The sequence below is a fragment of the Gordionus sp. m RMFG-2023 genome, chromosome 4 (assembly GCF_954871325.1).
Source record: "Gordionus sp. m RMFG-2023 chromosome 4, tfGorSpeb1-WG-v2, whole genome shotgun sequence".
NCBI lineage: Eukaryota > Metazoa > Nematomorpha > Gordioida > Chordodea > Parachordodidae > Gordionus > Gordionus sp. m RMFG-2023.
Window position 1 is genome coordinate 30240129 of NC_088778.1, and position 21732 is coordinate 30261860.

The 21732-nt window shown below is 26.8% G+C and overlaps 1 protein-coding gene across 2 annotated transcripts in view; it reads right to left on the bottom strand.

Moving 5' to 3' along the window:
- Positions 1 to 3452: 3452 nt before the first annotated feature.
- The window catches only part of LOC135929190 (uncharacterized), a 31771-nt gene continuing 13491 nt past the window's right edge, over positions 3453 to 21732 (bottom strand). For both annotated transcript variants that reach the window (XM_065465740.1, XM_065465739.1), the window contains exons 3-7: positions 11081 to 11349; positions 6871 to 7281; positions 6258 to 6713; positions 5924 to 6114; positions 3453 to 3957 (exon numbers count right to left, since the gene is read on the bottom strand). In XM_065465740.1, coding sequence (XP_065321812.1) covers positions 3588 to 3957; positions 5924 to 6114; positions 6258 to 6713; positions 6871 to 7281; positions 11081 to 11349 — 1697 coding nt within the window. In that variant the 3' untranslated portion in view covers positions 3453 to 3587. The remainder of the gene's footprint in view (positions 3958 to 5923; positions 6115 to 6257; positions 6714 to 6870; positions 7282 to 11080; positions 11350 to 21732) is intronic.

The window sequence follows — 21732 nt, forward strand, 5'->3', positions numbered from 1 at the left end:
TTCATTTCAACACTCGATATCCTAAAAAACTTAAATCTGCCAAGCTTTGACTTGCTAATAAAATCAAAGTTCTCAAATTTCTAACAAGACATGTAATACATATTTATATGGCGGAAAAAGGTTTTAGGTAACATGTACCTTTATAAAGGAATTACAAATTTATATCCAAAATATCAAAATATTTTATCGAAAGAGCAGCTCATTGATTTGGCGTATGTCTATTTCCTGTTTTCAACGAGACAATGATGTCATACACTAAAATCAAACAAAAAAAGTTTCAACAGACTGCTTTCCTGGAATGGCTCACATTAAGCCTCGTTTTAAATTCATTAAATGAAATATCTACTTTTATATTTAAAAAACATTAGGAACATAGGCCTCACGTGATTTGATCAATTATGTCAAATATTTGAGAGATATTTATCCAAATAGAAGGTTTGAGATTGATTCGAAATCTGCCTAACTGAATTAGGACTGTTATTAGTATTTATTTTTAATTTTTAAATAAAGGTTGATTTAGGGCAGTATATAATGTTGTAGTTTCCATTTTGTTTACATATATTTTTATTGATTAAATGATTTATTTTAACAGATGTAATAATTTCGATTATACTAATTACATTTAAAAAGAAATTATAAAGAATATTTTATTATTTGTAGTTTTTTTTTATGTTTTAATTTTATAGACTGTGACCTAAATGCTTTCAAAAAAATCCTAAAAATTTATAAATTTTTGTAAAATATAAAAGAATTATGAAACATGTCCGAAATCTTCCTTTATTTTTTTTTAAAAGTTTTGTAAAAATTAAAATAAAAAAAACGAAAAAAAATAAAATAAGGAAAAATAACAATACCACCAATGCTTCTATATTAATTTGTTTCTAGTTTTTTTCGCAAAAATTACCTAAATAAATAAATTTTGAATAAATTTTTATTCAAATTGATTAATTTTTCTTTCTATTATTAATTTTTTTTTAAAAATAAATTTTTGTAAATGATTTAAAATGATTTAGAACACTATTTTTTTTATTATAACATTAAAATAGCTCATGTTATTTTTTTTTCTTCAAAATTAATAAATTTATGTTATTTTCGAAACTGTGTTGTTTATGCAACTTGCAATCATAGTGCGTTTTTCATAACTTAAAAATCGGATTTTAGAGGAAATATGTTCTATCATGTTTGGAATACCTATCTTATGAATTGTAGGCAATTTTGTTGTTATAACCTTTGTGTCATTATTATACAAAAAATATATGGAAAATCTAATATAAATTAAATTAAGTTTAAAAAGTTTCATAAAAATAGTCTGAAATTCATAGGGGGTTATCTAAACATGATGAAACACATTACCGGTATAATCAGATTTTTAAATTTTTAAATTTAAAACAAGCGCTCAAAAAGTGATCTAAAGTTGAAAAAAAACACATTGATCGAACATATATATTTATTTTCTAGGTGTAGGACAGGGCCTTAAAAAAATAAATAAGATGAGTAAATAAAAAGAAATATCATTGCAAATTATATAATTTTTTTTTATAAAATACCTTTATGAAATATAATAGATGAAAATTTTTCTGGTTTTTTTAAAAATAAGATTTTACTCCTTCCTTTGATTTCACTGTTAATATAAATCTGATGATCGATCATAGAGCTAATTATTATGTGTTTATTTATAACCTTGGCTGAGAAAAGTATATTTCTTATCATGGTAATGTTTCAGGAGACCTAAATAGAATTTTTAAATGAAGGACTTATAAAATTACTTCTGGTAGAGATGTAAAAATATTTGAGGTATTACACATTATATTAGATTTAACCTTTTACAATAAAGGCTTTTATTTAAATCACATGTCTATGCCTATAATATAAAACAGCTTCCGGGGTAGAAAAGTTATTGAAAAGCGAACTGAATTATTAACTGATTGGTTTGGTATTAAGATAATGTTAATTTATTTTTAATTCAAAAAATGCTATGAATATTTTAAAATCAAATATATACCAAAATGAAAATAAACTTTAACGAACTGTTTTATGGCCTTAATTTGCATATATTCAAGTTAATTCAGAACTAGCAATGTAGTTGAATTTTATGTCCACAAGCTAAATCAGTGACTGCTATTTGTAAAAAGATAAAAATTGTGAACTGCTATGGTCTACAATAAGGCTACGACATAGCAAACCTATCAAAATTAAATGCAACACATCAAATTCATCAATGTATAATATCAACCATGACAATTCGAAGTGAATTCATCAATTATAAATATAGCTCTCGCACGTGCCTTTCTCACTCCCGCCCACTCTTAAACCTTTCGATTTAAACAAATATAACTGAAAAATATCCTTAATTCCATGGGTATTGGCTTATCACTCTATCCTGTTTAGAATTGTCTCCCCTTTGCGGATAATTCCTTAACTCGATTAGAAAACAGAGAAGAACAAATACAGGCGTCTTAATTTTACCATATGTGTCTCTATGGTTTCAATGCTAAAAGGCTCATTTGGACCCCAAGAAGCCTTGAACAAAATTAATTGGAGCAATATCTGGACAATAAGGCCTCTTCCATAGATACTAACCCTTTATTGAGATCAGATAAATTATAATAGTTCTTTCATGAATGATCGTTTATTTACTTATTAATTTGAATATTTTTTTTAAAATTAATATACATTTTATCATTAATATTTTACACGAGTTTTATGAGAGGAAATTTTATGATTGATGTATATTGATGAATAATTTTTGGCCGTAAAGATGATTTGTGACTGATAAAAAATTTTTTTTATATAATTAACACATAAATTATCCCTAAACATGTTATATGCACATGTAAATGTTATAATTGTTCAATACAATCAAGTGTATAACACGATTTTATCATTTCTTCCAAATATGCAATTTCATTAGTAAAATTTTTGCAAAGTTTTTTTCTATTTGATAGTTATATATATATATAATTCTAATTTTTTTTTCCATTTTTTTGTTGCTGCTTGCTTATTATAGATTTCTTAAATTATATGATAAAAGTATTACTCATTTTTCCCTAGAGGATTTTAATAAAAAAAAACTCAATTTTTTTTAAAAAAATATTTTTACTTTAAAATAGAGCTGGTTTTATTTATATTAATATATTATTTAGCATTAATTATTATTTTTATTTTTTCTAATATTTTCTTACGACATAAATATTTTTCCGATAAATTTTTTCTTCCTCATTTTTAATAATGAAAGCGATTGATTTTTATATAATAATTATTTTTATTATCAATTTAAATTTTTTTTTATAATTATATAAAACAACAAATAAAATATACAATAAAATATATAAATAATATACATTTTATAAGAACTTTGATCATATTATTTGTCCTTATATAAATAAAATGAAAAGGAGCGGTTTAATATCATTTTTCTTCTTTTAAAATATAAAATATTATATCTTTTTTTGAATAATTAATTTTTTTGGGAATCAATGAATATTTTTCTAAAGTGTTCTTTTCATATTTTGTAACTTTATTAGGAGATTCTTAATTTTTAAGAGGGTGGCCTAATTTAGGGGGAATTTTGTAAACTTTTCCCCGCATCATAAGATGACGCATATTTTTGAGGTCTCTTTTAATTGATTTTCTTGACGTGATTCAGGATGAACCTTGTTCCTAGTATTTTCTATTCTTTTGGCTTCGCTGGGATTAAGAAATCTTTTAAGGAAGTTTGTTTTCGCGGTATCTTCGAGATTTTCATCGTTTTTGATGATGCTCTTTTTGGTTTGGTCCGGAGAATTATCGAATTTAGACGGAGGAAGGACGGAATCGTTGAGAGGGCTGGGAGATTTGGAGCCGATTAAGAAACAGAGCGGATTCTTTTTCAGTGGAGATTGTGCTTTGGAAGAATCAACGTCGGGCATTGTAGCTGAGGATCTTATCTGCTTGAGAGGCTTTTGTGATTTGTGAACCCTGTCAATACATAAAAATTTAATTTTTCAACAAAGTGATACACATGTTAGGTTAATAACTTATTGATAGAGTATATAAAATTAAAACAATTTATTAAAATATTGCAAAATTAGATATAGGCAAAACTATCTGAGTCAATTTTTATATTGCTACCAGTGTTATTAAAATTAGAGTCGTAAAAATCGATCCAGACTCGAGCACGACTGGGTTAAAATGGACCCAGATCGGAGCACGAGCTGAACAAAATCCGATTAATAAACCCCAATTGGCAGACCCGATGAGAGCTGCTTCATCGAGAAGACCCATAATTCTGATCTGCTTTTAAATATCCATAAAAGTTTCATAGTATTGTTAAATAGTCGAGTTCATTACGATTTCCAAACTCAGGTAGAAATGGTAAAAATGAACGGCTTAGCATTTAGAGTAAACGCGTTTTGTTCAAGCGTTACGTTGTTTAATGCAGCGTTATTACAAAATAAAACCAATAAATAGGTTTGAAAAATTTATGAATATGGAGCGTTATGATGATAACGCTATGATAAAATTTGAAAAACATATGTTGCGATGCGTTGATAAAAAAAATTTGGAAATTATAAAAATAATATCGAATTCGATATAAAGATATGATTTTTCTTATATAATATATAAGATTCAATATCTCTATTTTAGCTTTATCTTATATTAGTTTTTAAAACTGAATCAGCTGTAATAACCTACGCGTTAAATCACGCAACGCTCGAAGATAATGCGTTTACTATAAATGTAGCGCAAGTATTATAAGCCGAACCGAGCCTTGTGAGTTCGAATCATGAGCGAGACTTGCCATTCGATCTTATATAAACGCAATCGACTCAACCCAATTTAACACAAACTTACCATATAGATTTGATCGCAGTCAGTTTAAATCTACCTAGCTGATTTAAATCAGTCCTAGCACGATGACCGGGTATTTAGAAAAAATTACTAACATTTAAAAGTATAAATTAAAATCCGCTTATATCTGAAGTTATTTATAACTTGAAACTTATATCGAAGCTAACAATTAACATCCTTTATTCTCCCCACCCCCTCTTCCTCCCATTGAATATTGCTATTAATCCGTAGGTAGCGGTGCCAACCCAAGGCACGGGCTTTAAGAGCATTTGCTCGAGACGCCAATAACAATTTCTGTATTTCAGGGTACCGAAAATAATTTTTTTCAAATTCAACGCTTTCTTTTTAATTTCTTATATTTTATTGTTGATTTTGAATAAAAAAAAACTATTAAAGAATTAAGTTTTATTTGCTCTTCCATGCATTCAACACTTTATTTTTTTTAAAAAAATATTGAAGAAAAAATATTTATTTTTAATCAGAAAATAAAAAACTTTTTTCAAAAACTATTTTTGGAACTTTGAAAAAGGCCGGCGCTGGCACTATTTTTAGAAGAAAAAAAATATATAGTTAAACAAAATTAAATTATTTATTTTTTATAATATTACTATATTTTTATACCTATCAAATTCATAAAATTGTAAAAACTACAAATTTTTTCCAATTTTAAAATAAGTCCAGAATTTTGGGTCTCCTTAATAAGTTTCCCATTAGGGTTTGCTTATCAGGTCTACTGATAGGGTTTGTCTTTGTGTCTGAGTCAGTTTTTTTCGACTGGCTTTTGGGGTCTGGATTAATTTTATTCGAGGCGTCCTCGGGTCTGGGTGAATTTTATGACAGGTACTCGAGGTCCCAGTATTTTTTCCCATCAATGAACGAACTATGAGTCGCGTTTAAGCATTTTAACAAAGCTAGAATAGTTAACCGATAACATATAGGATATGTATTCTATAATATACATATTTTCTCCAAAATCTTATTTCTCGAAATTATACAAATAATACTTACTATACATGCACTGCCTATTTGTTAAAAGCTCCTAGTCCCTTTATGGTAATATAAATGTAACGCAAATATTGCTTTGCTATATTACTTGTGCAAGAGAATTCTGTAAGTTCCTATGATACTATTTCTAGTATTACGAATAAGGGCTTCTTTTAAGTGAGATTCCGTTATGCCTAGAGCTAAAAGTTCTCTTTTGACCTCATCGAATTCACTATCAACTTTCGCGTTAGTTTCCGTTTTATCACCTCTCAACACCGATTTATCTAGTTCATCTACATTCTTAATAAATGTAATTGTGATTAATGTGATGTTAAGAAACTACTCTCTTTTAGCAACATATATTAAATAACCCCTTTATTGTTAACACAACCAAATAAGTTCCTTTATTTTTGTAATGAATTTATATGAAAGCCGATATATACCTTTGCGTCGTCGTTGATGTCCTCCTCTATGGGGGGAATGATTCGAATGGGAGATAGAGCTTTGGGAAATATTTGTCCTCTCAACCATGGGCTAGAACGCATCTTATCTATCGAGTACCTACTGTTGGGTGGATTAGTGCGCAACAAACCCCTTATAATGTATTTGCATTCGAAAGTTAGGGTGATGTCAGAGTTCTTGAAGTAACTCGTGTGATACCCGCAGTACAAAGGGTTTTCGACAACATTATTAGCTAGAGCCGAGGTTTTTTTGCCGTTAATAACGTAGCCATTTGTCAGCTTTTTGACCCCGTGTTTACCGCACTCATTATCACTTTGAGCAGATTGGGCTTTAGTCAAATGCTGGAAAAAGGCTGATATCTTTTTCGATTTCTTACTTGAATCTGGCGATAAGGGCGGTTTATTACCGTCATCAGCCTTTGTAAGTTGACTTTGAGCCTTGTGTACATAGAGAAAAATAAAGAGAATGTTTTTTATTTGTAAGTTAAGTGTCATTTTAAATAAAATATTACCCATCCCTTAAATATGAATAAATTAATATAAAACAAAACATTCAATCTTATTTTATTTTTTTTTTAAATATATTACAAATTACCGCTGTATTTAAATTTAACGTCTCGTCACTTTTGTAGATATTTGAGCTAGCTCTTTCTTCGTCGTCTTCGCCTTCATCCTTGCTCCTAGGGGGACTCGGAGGTAATTCGTAAATTCCTGACGTTATGACTCTTTTGAGTCTGCTCATAGTGTCAGCAGTGAATGGCATCTTGCCCGTTACCATATAATATAGAAGTATCCCCAGTGCCCACAGATCTACGTACGTTCCTATGTATCCTTCATCTTTGAACAATTCTGGAGCAGCGTACAAGGGGCTACCACAATAGGTGGTTAACAGTTGTTTCTTTTGGCAAGTGGTTGAAAACCCGAAATCGCCCAATTTAACGTTTTCCGGAGAGAAAAAGAAGATGTTTTCCGCTTTTATATCCCTATGTACAATACATTTCTCGTGCTTTTTTTTTCAAACATAATATGATATATGGTAAAAACTATAAATATTAAGATATTTTATTATTATTGTCGTTATACTGATGTTAGGAGAGAATTTCGGCTGACAAAATGCTCGCAGTTAAAATTTAAGGTAAAAATTAGATATATTTTTTAAAAAATTTAAATAAATTTTATATGATATAAAAGAACTTTACCAAACCCGCAACATGCCTAAACCTTAGATAAAATCTGGTAATTTAATTAAATGTGTTATTTATATTTATTATAATAAAATGTCCATTTTATTATCCAGTCATCCAAACGCTCAATTTTATTTTTAATGACTAATCAAATTTATTTTCAAAAAAAAAATATGCACACAATTCAATTGAAATTATTAAATTTTAGCATTAAATTAGAATTAGATATCATAAAACAAAAGGCAAGAATGGGGGGGGGGCATTGTAAAGGGCGGAAGATAAGGATGGAATGTAAAATAAATTATTCGAGAGGTGATTTCGCACTAAGATAAATATTAGAAATGTTCCTTAGGTTGCCTTAGCTGATCCATTTAATTTAATTCTTTAAAGATTGTCTTAAAGAGACGTAGAATAAGAAATGGAGTAGAAAGAGTCTAACAATATCAGGACGTTTTGCCTAGAAGTTTTGTAAATTGTGACAACAGTAGTAGATGGTGGATCATGCAGTCAAAATTTCAGATAAAGATCTGATCAAATTATTACATCAGAACAAGTTTGAATGCATGGTAAGTGTAAAAATATGAATATTATATTTGAGTTGAATCGAAAATCGGGCTCAAACTGCTAGGCAAAACATAGCTCCCTTCAATTTGTTATAAACACTGTTTATAGAGTTTTCACAAAAATAAGATAAATATTATCATCATAATCTTAGAGGGGGTATAATAGATGTTCTTGTTAGTCTATAATATTTGCTATCTTTATTATATTTGTCAGGTCTTATTTGCAATAATTTATTTATTTATTGTTGAAATTTGTTAGATTGGAAAAAGTGATGGTATAATACCATAGAAAGACGTTTATTCGGTTTTTTTGTATTTATTTTACCTTTATTATATGCTTCTTATATAATATGTGCTAACTATCATAATTGATATCTATAGGAGTACGCGGAAATTACAATGCGGGGGAGGGGATAATTAATTTTTCTTTTTTAGAATTAAGAAGTTATTTAGGAATATCAAGTTTCAAAAAATTTATTAGTACTTTAATGACTATAAAATATTCACGAATTCTATTACACAAATTTAAATATAAATGAATGATAATTAAATGTAAATAAAAGAACTTTGTCAAAAAAAAATGTAAATTTTTTTAAAAGTATTTAAAAAAATTCGATATATAAATTTAAATTATATATTTTTTTTAAAAAAAATAAATGTTGGAAGCAAAAGATATTCTTAAGTAATATTGCATATATATATAAATTTAAAAAAGTATTCATGAAAGATACAATGGTGTATTAAAAAAAAATGGGAAAAAATATAAGAAACACATTATACATTTTATTTATAATGTAAAATTCAAATCTGAGCTAATTTTCAATAATTTTATCGGTATACTTGGCAAATTCCTTATCTATATTAAGAAGGGCCAACACTCATTCAATCTACTTTCAGATAGAACTAATCAGTATTGTTGTAAACGGTTCGATTGAACCAATTTTTAACAATGGCTAGCTCAATATTTTAATCAGAAAAATATTACACAAACCTGAATTGCTCATAGATGACACGATAGTTAGGCCATCTTAAGGAAAATGTAATGTGTGCAAAATCGTTCTAAGGATCTAAATCATTTTTAGTAACATTATCAACCATATTTAACCATACCATAGTTTGCATTGTAGTGCTTCTTAGGATACCTTAACATTCTAACAATAAAAATCTGCCAAATATATTTTTTTTTATCTCTGTCAAGATTTGTAATATAATATTTTCAGGCTTAGAAGTGCTGCCTGATTAATCAAGAACCATTTATTCATTTGAGTTATGAAAGATCCAGAGGGAGATAAAGGGATATATTTTATAGAATACCCTATATTACTATTGGAAAGATGGGCAAGACTTGCTGAGAATCGAGGAGGACAAATATTAAATTCATAGAGCTCTGCCTTTGACTTAACATTGACATATAATCTAGTGAAATTTGTCATCTACATTTTCCTTAAGGTCAAATCATTATACTTTCAGCTATTTTCATAGTCTCAACTCTCATTCAAATCGATGTCATTTTTTTCGAATTTCACTTTAGTTTTGCAGTAAAAATGTTTCAACACATTTGGTCGCAAATTTTTTTAAAAAAGTGAAAAATTGATATTATATTAATTAAGAACTAATTGGTAGCGTATTTATTTCTGTTGCGAATGTGATAAATAAATATAGAATATAGGACAAGAAGTAGTAATCCGTAATATTTGAAAAAATTAGTTTAGCCGGCATCTTCCCTGACCTCTTCCCGCTTCGTACTCGCTTGATTACTATAATTACTTTTGAAACGCGTGCACAACTTTAAACACACTTGTAATGAAAGATTAACAGAAATGTGTTTCATACTTTCAAAATATATCATTAGCATCGTAATATTTTAAGCCATTTTTACAGGTATCAATTATTTGGTTAATATCTTTAATAACTCAGGGTTTACAGAGTCAATTGATCATATTCTAGGATTCCATATTATATAATATATGTGAAGAGAAGAAATTGCATATTAAATTCAGTGTTAAAGCAATTGAAATAAAAATCTTTAGTAAAAACCATAATAGTTGCGCAGAGACAAATTCTTATCGTATATTATATAAAATAATTATTTGATACATATAAGAATAAATCAAATTATATAAATGTTAATTTTTTTTTTATATAGGAAATATAAAGTATAATTATAATAAATTGTTTCATTTCGATATTAAAAGCCATTTTACCAAAAAAAGAGATTGTTAAAATATATAACACTTAAATTATTTATGGTAATTCTTTTTTTTTTTGAACATATTCAAGTTTATAATAAAAAAAATAAATAATAGTAAGAATCACCTAAAAGTTTTGGTTTAAAAAGATAGGTATAATATTAAGTTAAACTGACAGTTAATTTCAAAAATTTCTGAGAAATAGAGTTACAAAATTAATAATATCCTAAAATTTCTTATATATATATATATATCCTTTATCTTGAAAGAATAATTTAAGTAACAATTAATTTTATTATCCAGCAACAATTTAATTTCATTTTAATGCATGCCATATAGTAGTGAGTGTTGTTAAACGGCTCGATTTGAGCCTATTTTTAAAAAGGTCTAACTCAATATTCTAGCCATAAAAGTATAGCCTAAGCCTCGAGATTTCGCTAATAGATGTCCAAACCCTAATGCTATCTATGAGAAGAATCTTAAGGCTTGCTTAATTTATATCTGGATAAAATATTAAGTTAGTCGCTAACACTACTATATAGTATACCACCGATTATCTAATATACTTATAAATCAATAGAAAGTGTTCTAATAAAAAGCCAACATATATACTTCATTAATATTTTTTATTTTTTTTTTATTTTTAAAAAAAATACTAATTAATTATTTTTGTTAAAATTTAGTTTAGAAATGTGTTAATATATAATTATTTGACAACTAGAACTAAGTTTAATAAAATAATTTATTATATCATGATAAATTATGATTTATATAATGTTCAAAACTTTCGAAAAGTTTGAAATCTAACCTTTATAGTAAACAAAATAAAAATCAGGTTAAAAAATGTATATTCTTTTTTATTTTTTTACTAAATGTTCTACGGCGGCTAATATCTGCGAAAATAGCTTTTTCGCTGTAGATTCGCCCAGTCTACCTTCCCTATTAATTTTAGTGTACAATTCACCCCCGGAAGCATATTCCATTATTATGTTGATTTTTGTTAAACTGTCTATGACTTCGTAAATACGTATGATGTTTGGGTGATGTAGCAGTTCCATTATGAATACTTCCCTCGATAAAAGTTTTCGCGTCTTTTGGTCTAACTTTGTTTTGTCCAAGATTTTTATGGCCACTTTTTCTTTTATAATTTATAATAGGTATAATATAATTTGATATTGTGGGGAGTTAATCGCAAAATAATATTTTTGGTAGTAGCACAAAATTACTCCGTTCGGATTTAAAAAATACTGCTAGGATAAAAATATCTACGGACAAGAATGCTCAATTTTAATAAAAATTTTACAGGCTTAGAAAAAAAAGGAGAAAATTTTAATTAAATTAATAATTTCTTGCGTGTTCATTTTAGGATAATAAAAAAAAAAATTAAGTTTATAATATTTGATTACGATTTCTAAGGTATTTAAAATTTGTAAAACATTTAATATTAACAAAATTAGACAAAGAAAATGTTTTGACTTATATATAGTGATTTTTGTACAAGCCAAAAATATCTCAATTTTAAATTTAAAAAAATTTTAAATTGCTTTGAAAAAGATTAATGAAAAGAAAATATCGCTTTAATATTTTGGTAAATTATTAATGGGGTATACATTACAATGCACAGTTTTTAAACCGCTTTTATTAGATACCTACTGGGAGAAGTGAGTTAGAAAAAAAATAAATTGTTCCCAATTAGTGTTGTTAAACGGGAATTTTATCCGATTTTTTAAAACGGCTAACTCAATATTTTATCTAGAAGAAAATTGTCCGAATTTCGAGATTTCGATAATAGATGTCCAAATTTTTGACATCTCTGACCAAAATCTTCAGGCTTGTGTAATATTTATCTGAACACAAATCGGCTTAAATGGAGCCGCTAAACAACACTATTCCTCCTAACTGACACTTAATGACTAAACTACAAAACAAATAATTTCTAGATGATTTTTATAAAATTTTAGAATATAATAACCATTTTAAAAGAAAAATTGATCATTTTAATTTTTTTAAAAAAACTGCATATTTTAGTTAAAAACTGTTTATTATAATTTAAAACTTGCTTGTTTTAATTTATTAATAAATTTATAAATATGTACAAAAAAAAACAACATTTTTTTTTCTTCTTCCAATGACAACTGTGGGTTAAAGGGTTTAGAGATATGGATAATATCAGGTGATTATAAGTTCGGTAGTTTGATTTCCGGCCGGAACCATTTTTGATGAAACTTACCTACTCGAGCACCAGGTATCTAAAAGTTAAGGAGATGGTAGAAAGGTTAGAAAGATATAGGTTAGGTGGTCTAAAAAATTATTCATCAAAATTTATTAGTACTAAGGTTGAGTCTTGATTCTCCCTCCAAAAAAAATTATCTTCCATTTTTTATTTTGAAAAAAATAAGATTTCTAGCGGGAGATTAAGGCTACAAGGGGTTAGTCAATTTGAACGGAAATATTTTTTCGGGTTCGGTCGAATTTGGATATTAAAATTTATTTCGGCCCGAAAGGGAACTGGACCTCGACATAATAAATTATTTTGTTTTCTTTGTTGGTATAATGAATATTATTGTCAAGAATAATCACAAAAAAAGGTTGATTTTCCTTGGGGCGTTTATAATTTTTGTAATTTCGTAAGAAATATCGTGCCATTTCAACAGTGCAATAAAAAAAAATATTCTCGGACTATCTTAATTCAGAAAGTGCAAAAAAAATTATTTTATATAAATATTTAAGTTTAAATTATATCCTCTTATAAAAAAAATATAGATGTTTTAAATAAGATTTAAATTATATAGAGACTGATTCTAAGTCAACATTACAATAAACTAATGAAGATCAACAAGGTATCTATCCACATGTGTGCTTTAAACTGAGAATCAGTTTAACTGTTTAAATTTAGAGCAAGTATAAAGGGAAGTAAATTTAATGTTATGAGCCGGGCTAACTCAATACTTTAGCTAGAAAAATATTGCCTAAACCTCAAAATTTCACTGATATATATCTAATCTTTGTGCTTGCTATGAGCAAAATCTTCAGCTTTCTTAAAATATTTCTAGATAAAATATTTAATTAGACCATTTTTAAAAATCGGCTCAAAACGAGCCGTTTAACACTACACCTGAGAGTTAAATTAAAATCTTTCTATAATTTTAATCAAAAACGATTTTTACAATCTTTCCAAATTTCCTAAAATAATTAGTTTATTTTTTTTTAAAATTATCTTTCTTTTTTCATAAGAGAATTAAAAAATTAGATGTATAACATTGAGCTAAGTTTTGAAACTTTGAAGAAAAAAAACAAAAAATCCAATTATAATATTTAATTAATATAATAAAATAATTTTTCGAAAACCAAAGTATGGAAAAGGCTAATTTATTTAAATTTAAAAAATAAAATAATAACTATAACCTAACTCGGGAAGAGCAATTATATATCATTAAATAATCAATAACTAAAAAGTTTTAAAATATTAAGGTCTTAGTATAAGTATTATAAAACAGAAGTATTACATTACATATTACCATTTAGATTTATAGTATAATCTAAATTTTTTGATATATAAAACCGATATTATATAATTTTTAATTTTTAAGTATTTTGGTATAAGCATTCCAGGAATTTAACAAATTTAATTATTCTTTATTGAATATCCGTTTTTTTTGTTATAGGTCTAAGCCGAAGTCGTATTCAACTATGTATAGAGTATCCTATCTTGCTAAATTCTAACAATTTTATTATAAATTATCGTTTATTTTTATTAAAAAAAATGGTATGAAAAGATCTTACACATGAAAATTAATGATAATTAAGGGTGGTTCAAAAGAGTTCGCCTTGAAATTGTTTGATATTCGCAAGATTGTTACTTATATGAATTAGAGGTCTGCACAGGATGTCCAAAGCCCGACCCGGCCCCAGCCTCGTGCTCTGATTAGGTTTTGAAAATTATTTTAGGGATTTAGGTTCGGGTTGTAAGATGTGTCCGACCCAAAGCCTGACCCGATCCGAAAAATAAATATTAAAAATACAAGTATCCTTAATAATTACAATACTAATATCTTTTTTTTTCCATAAAAATTATCTAAAATAAACTGACATCGATGTGTCTTTCTATTATTTTTATTTTTTTAGAAGTTTTTTTCTCTATATAAGCGATTATTTTATCTTTTTTTTCTACATCAATCATGCAAATTATTTATATAATATTATTTTATTTGGGTCATAGGTTACCTTATTTGGATAGTAGCTGATTGTGTATACAAATTAAATAAAATGCAACTTTATAACAACATTGATTAGATTATGGAGGAGGGGCTTAAATGATACTTTACCCCCATCGTAGCTACATCATCCTGCTCCTTTGGGCAAACCGCTTTAAATTTTATAGAAACTGGAAATTTATAAGGAAAAAACATGTGTCTCACCTTTTTATGAACTTAAGCCAAATATTGCTAATAAATTGGTCTAATTATTTAATGTTCAAACATTATTGACCTGAATCATTCAAATTAGCATTCTTCTTTTGTAATCTTTTTTTTATACAGTTTATTTTATTTAAATTTAATACATGTTCTATTTTTATTTAGATTATTTATTTAAATAAAAAATGATTATTACTTAAACTCAAATTATAAATTTTTTTTTAGTCGAGCTCGGGTTGTGAAAAAAAATACTTTTCAGACCTCTAAATGTAATACCATTCCGGTATAATAAGGCCATTTAAAAGCGCTCCATAAAAACGTAATAAAGATTACCTAGAAACCCAGATTTGCGAAACCGCTATAACATATTATACAAATTGGCAAAAGCAAATTATATAATGTTAATATTTTTTTTCAGATTTATAACTTTATAAAAAAATAAGCTTTCACCTTTTACCTTGCAACAATATGATTCAGCTTAGTTTCGAGATCGAGGGGAGGGTCTCATAAATTCCCAGCTAATAACAAGTGCTTATCTGAAATTTCCCTTATTCCTTGAAAATGTGCAGATTTTTACCAAAACCTCATATGTGTGGGCCATTGGCGTACGCAGCGGGGGGGGCAGGGGGACAAATCCCCCCCCCCCCCCCCCCAAAGCCAAAAAATGCAGATGCCGGATAAATTTTTCAAAAATATTATTGTTTATATTAAGTTGTATTTTAAAATATTTAATCCATTCTCTTTCGTTTTAAATATATTTAATTACATTTATTTATCACATTCATTTACTAAGTTATTTTATCAATTAATTTCGATTTCAAGTTTTTCTTGGCGTAATATTTGTCTATTTTTTAGTCAAATAATAATTATTGACATAAGAAATTTTTTAAACATACTGATGATGATGAAAATCCTAGTCATCTTACAAAAAAAGCAAAAAAGTACAAATAATTATAACATTTCATAATTAGCCTAGAGGTAAAACATAAGCTTCTTAAAAAGGTAATAAAGATACCTAAGATTAATATTTTATTTAATAATAGATTTATATTCTACCCCTCAAATTTCATACAAACTTTATGTGCTATTTGAAAGTTAAAATTTCAAAACAGCTATATTACTAGATGGTTGTGGCTAGAATTCTCTACCGAGACAATGGAGCTTATTGCAAGTTATGAGTCCTGTTAGTTAAGTCAACAAGTACAAAGATGCTGGATAAATCTTTGACAATAAAACAAATTTACCACAAACGCGGTGAACCCATTATTTCTTCAAATTAATTGTGGGGATATGATTCCCATTTTATCACATATTGACAAAAATAGGATTAAAATAGCAAAAGAAAATAGAGATCAAGCTAACTATTGAGGCCATACTATATTGTGGATTGCAGGGCCCAGAATTACATGGTCATTGGATTCAGGAAGCTTGAATTTCAATAATAATTTTAATAAATTTCAAGCATTAGGAGATTCTGTAAACAGAATTATTTCTGAAACTCCTTGTCCAACAAGGAGAAAGACATTGCAAAAAGCTTGTCCAACGAGATGGAGTCTTTGCCATCAAAACAGCTTCTATAGAGTTAGAAGAGTTGATTATTATACTCTTACTGAAAAATCACACCTGAAGGAGATATATCCTCAGAAACAAGCATATCATTGGTTTCAATACTTACTTTTTTTTTCTCATTAGAATATATATTATGTATTTTTAAAAACAAAACATAACATTGACTTGATTGAAATGATGAGAATAGCGGAGAGCATATTATTAGAACTCTGGGAAATTAGGGCTAATGTTATTGAAGAATTTCATATTTTATATGTTATTTTTGAGTCAAAAGCAGAGCTATATGAGATTAACATTTGCTCCCTCGGCTTGCAGCGAGGCAAGCTTATCGTCCTAACATTAATATAGGGTCAGTAGTATTATAAAATAAATGTCTTTATCCCTCTCTTAGATACATTTATAAACCAAATGAAACGGGTTTTATTTCATCAGGCAGCACTTAGAAGTCTGCAGATATTACTTCCACAAAAGTTTTACCAACCTTTTTCAGATAGTAATAGAAAAAAAATAAAATATTTATCAGATTTTTTCATGAAGATGTTAAAGTATCTTATGATGCCTTATTAGCTGAATGCCAACTATAGTATATAAAAGATTAACTATGGTTGATATAGTCCCAAAAAATGCTATGGATGCTTTGCATCATTTCAAACATCTTTAAGATTATTTTCCCAATGTATGATAAATTATATATATTAGCAACACTTCACATTAGTACTGCAACTAATGAGAGAACATTCCCTTCTTTAAGAAGAATAAAAACATACCTAAGGAGTACAACTTCTGACAATATATTGAATGGTTTGGCCCTTTTGAATATTCGTAGGCATTTGACGCCAAGCACAGATGAGATAATTGAACAATAAACCCAATCTCAATGAAGATTGGATTTTACATATAAATTTATAATATGCTTCTTAATTATTTTATGTGCGAATTAATATTTTAATTATATTTTTTCATGAATACTTTTTAAGTTATTACATACAAAATACAATTATTCCTAAGAAACTTGTGTAATAATTTATATTTTTAACATTTAAATTTATACTTTATATATAAATTTTAAAGGCTTAAATTTAAATTTCTATTTTGGGTCATTTATTTTATAGTGATTTCTGATTTATATGCTGGTTATATTTATTTATTTATAATTCACATTTATATTATAGTTTTTCATATGCCGCCAGTTATATCCGTTTAATATTTATTTAATTCAAATTTATTTTATAGTTTTCTATATGCCGGTTTATATATTTATTTTTTAGTCCTAAAAAAATTTATGCTTTATATTTTTAAATAACAATGATTTTATTTAAAAAAATTTTAACCCCCCCCCCCCCCCCCCCCCCCCCCACACACCAAATTCCTGCGTATGCGCATAAGTTTATAGAAAAGCTTATATGAAAACTTACTTTATGTTAGCCATTGCAACAACCTTATCAATCTTAGGAGAAGCCCTGATATTTTTTAAGGAGGTAGAGAGACAAATTAGAGCTAAAATGGAGAAACCATAAAACTAAAATTGATATAACATCTATAAAAATGATAGATATACAGGAAGCTATTTATAATAAAAAAAATTTGGTTCTATAGACAATGAAGAAGAGTATCACGATTGAAATCTGAGAATCGTGGTAAACACATGGGACGATTTATGCTAATTATTTAATTCTATATTTTCAAATAATAATTTGAATAAATATACTACTAGCGGTGGGCAGTTAGAAACCCCTCCCCCCTATCAACAATGTTTAAAATATTTAAAGGCAAGTTTTATGCATTTTATATTCTATAAAAAGCTAATTTAAATTTAGAAAAATGAGCGATATTAAACATATAAATTCAATTTATATTCTCTAAATCTACTTTACTATCATGATGAATCCTTAATTCATACTCAAATTTTTTTTTAATGGGGAGTTCATATTTTCATTAATCTAAGGCTATAATGTATACGCCTAGCTTACCACTTTTCCTATTTAAACAGATCAATTTAATTTCCAGCGAAATGTTTGTGTGTGATCATTAGTAAAAAATATTACAAAATTTCTCTTGCATCAACAAATTACTGCAAACATGATAGTTTTTATGAAATTATTAGCTTTCCCTTTAGTTCCACTAAATTTTACTGAATAATTTTTATTTTGAGCTAAAATTAGTTGGATAATTTAATTAATTATAATATGGTGCGAATGTGAAAAGTGAGGGGCGATCCGTTATTATTGTCTATAATATATCCTCATTCATATTTGAAAATTAAAACCTTCGAGTTTGTCAATGAACGTTGATATATTATTTTGAAAGTCATCAAATACACCTATCATTTAGGTGCAAATTTATATTTCCTATTTACTTTAAAAATACATACATTTGGGATAATTATTCTGTCGATGGCGTTATGGAAGGATCTCTAAATTAGAATATCTTAAACTTATAAATGAACCAATCAAACTTGTTATGTAATTGTCAATATATATTTTAATGACTGTTTGGCGTTATGTTTATATTGTATTGTATTAATTGGACATTAATTTATGTTAAATTGATTTGATAAGTTTATTTTGTAAAACTAAATATATATATATATGAATTGAAAAACAGCAGAGCTTATTATTAAAACTTATAAGAATAAAACACCAACATCGATTTTTATGGCAATTCTAATTCGATCGCAATTCTTATAGAGCGACAAAATTAATATTATTTAGTTCTTATATTTTGAATTAATACCAATTTACGTGATGTATACCTATTAATATAAATTTTTAAAACAATTTTTTAAAATTGATAAATGATTCTGATTTCAGACACTGTCCGAAATATCATATCCCAATCTCCCGTGATAGTTTTTTAAAAGTCTAAAAAATTTTTTGTCCATTTTTAAATGATAAATTTATTAATATTATAATAAATTATTAAATGAGCAATAAATAAATATATCACAAATTTATGAGTCGTAAAGGAAAAAGAAGTAAAACGTGATAAGCTAAGCTCTATGACAAGAATCGATTTTATATGGCAGAAAATTAACTATTCTATGATTTGAATCAAATTATATTAATTTTGGGTGTGAAAATTTTAAATAAAAAAAAAATGTAACTAAAAATCTGATTTTTCCGGAAATGGATTCCAACATGTTTAGAATTTTTATCTTAGACTTTCTAGTCATTCATAATTTATATAAATCAATGGAAAAACTAATATAAATAATATTAAGTTCAAAAGTTCACGATAAAATTATCTGAAATTTATTTATAAGGTAGGTATTCCAAAACAGGAAATATATTTCTGGTAAAATAAGATTTATAAAATTAACAAAAAAACGAGATTGAAAAAATAATCGTGTTACAGCTAATATATGTACACAAAAACATTATTAATTCCTTTTCTGTAGATGTTAAAATTATTTGCGCAAGTAGCCAGTCGCAAGTCGGGCCCAGCACTTCCAAGCGCGATAAATTTTTTAAAAAAATATATATATATAATTTTTCCCAATATCATATAAGACACTTCTAACTCCATGGTATCTCTTCTTGTAGCAACCGTTTAATAAGTTAATAGTATATTTTAATATGTTTATTGTGTACTTTTTAATCAGATCATATTAAATTATTTGTTTTTAATTTCTTAAGAATTTACTATTTTATTTATAGATTTATTATTTTAGATAGTTTACTCTTAAAAAAATATAAAGAAATAGGCGAATTGTATAATTTATTTTCAAATAACATTAATCAAAATCAATATATTAGGTCAAAATTCAAAAAAAATATATCAACAATGCCTGGGTTAGGATTTCAAAATTCTACAAAAAATCAGAGATTCTCAAGGTCTGAGCGATTATTTCTAGATAAATTGCCCGACCTGTTAATTTTTTATGCACAAATTTTATGTATCAACTTGGCCCGTTGACCTCTTATATTTATTTAAAAAATATTCCCGGCCAAGCCAGGGTATGAGTGAGGGTGAGTTGAGTTTTGTAGATCCCTTATACAGATACATCTTTATTTAATTAAATGAGCAGCCTTAAGGTATGATAAAAATTCAATATATTACTCTAAAACACACATTTTAAAATGAAACATCACTCAATTAAAAAAAAATTGCATCCAAAATTAATTAAAATAATTTTAAAAATATCTTTTAAAACTAAATATATGTATAATATATACTAGTAAAATAAAAAGTAAAATTAATTTTTTTTTTGTTTAATTGGTAATAAAAATAAATTCTGTATATTTAGGAATTATATTGTCTATAGATATCTTCACATAAGTAAATATATTAAAAAATAGACTATTACCCTGCATTTTTAATTAGCACGAATTCGCAACGAAATATACAAAATATGATACAAATATCATAATTTATGGTTTTTGTATGCTAGGCCGCTAATTAACGCTAACAGTGAATTCGGGGTTAGTCGTCATTCGTTTTTAGTCAATTTTAACCGACCAAAACAAATAAATTTTTAGTTATTAGACAGAAAATACTTAGACGTGCCAGTGGCGTAGGCATGGGGGGTTAGGGATACATCCCCCCCCCACAACCTAACCCCCTTCTCATGAATAAAATGGACTTTTTTATAAAAATATCAATATAATTTACTAAATTGATAATATAAAGGCTTAAAATCTAAAAAAACAACTATATTTATGTTTTTAATTTATAAATAATAATTTTGATCTACACTATATTTGATTACTTTTATATTTTTTTTAAAAATAAATTTCAAATTAAATAACAAAAGACTCGTCTGGTTTGTCATTTTCCTTTTTCAAAATCTACTTTGTAAATTTCATTATGAACAAACAACTATTAATTTAATTTCAATAAATGTTAAGCACAGATATGCCACAAGTCTATTAGACTACCTTTTCATGCCGCTATTAAATATAAAAGTTTCAGAGCTACAACCATATCGAGTCTTATATTTTGAAAGATGATAGGATTTTTTTATATTTATTTAATTTTTAATTGCTTTTGTGTATCTAGAGTCTTCGTTCTATCTTATTTAATGAGATTTGAATTACTTCTATATTTATTAAACAAACAAAAAGAAAAAATAACTTCTATGAAGATCATAGAATCATAAGATTTAAAAAAATATCTTAAATCGGGGAAAGAGAAACCTTAATGTATTCAGACCAAATTGATTTTTGATAATTTAAAATATATTTAAGATTCGGCCTAAGGCTTGTCGTAAATTTTATTTCGCTTATAACCGGTTTTTATTTATTGACTGTAAAAAAACTTATCGATGAACTAGCACCAGGGGCATCACTAGCATTTACAATCTCAGGGGGTTACTAAAAAAATTTTTATGGGGGGCTTCGCCTACCATACTCCCAATTTTGCGGGTTTCGGCCCGTTTTGCCCGGTCTTCGGCAGGTTTTTATATTAATACATTATACTCTTTAATTGAAATTTGCAAACTCTGAACAATTATTCTGAATTTCATACTTTGTCATTTATTATGCTTATAAATAATGAAAGTAAAACAATATAAGACTTTTATAAAGATAATATTTTTT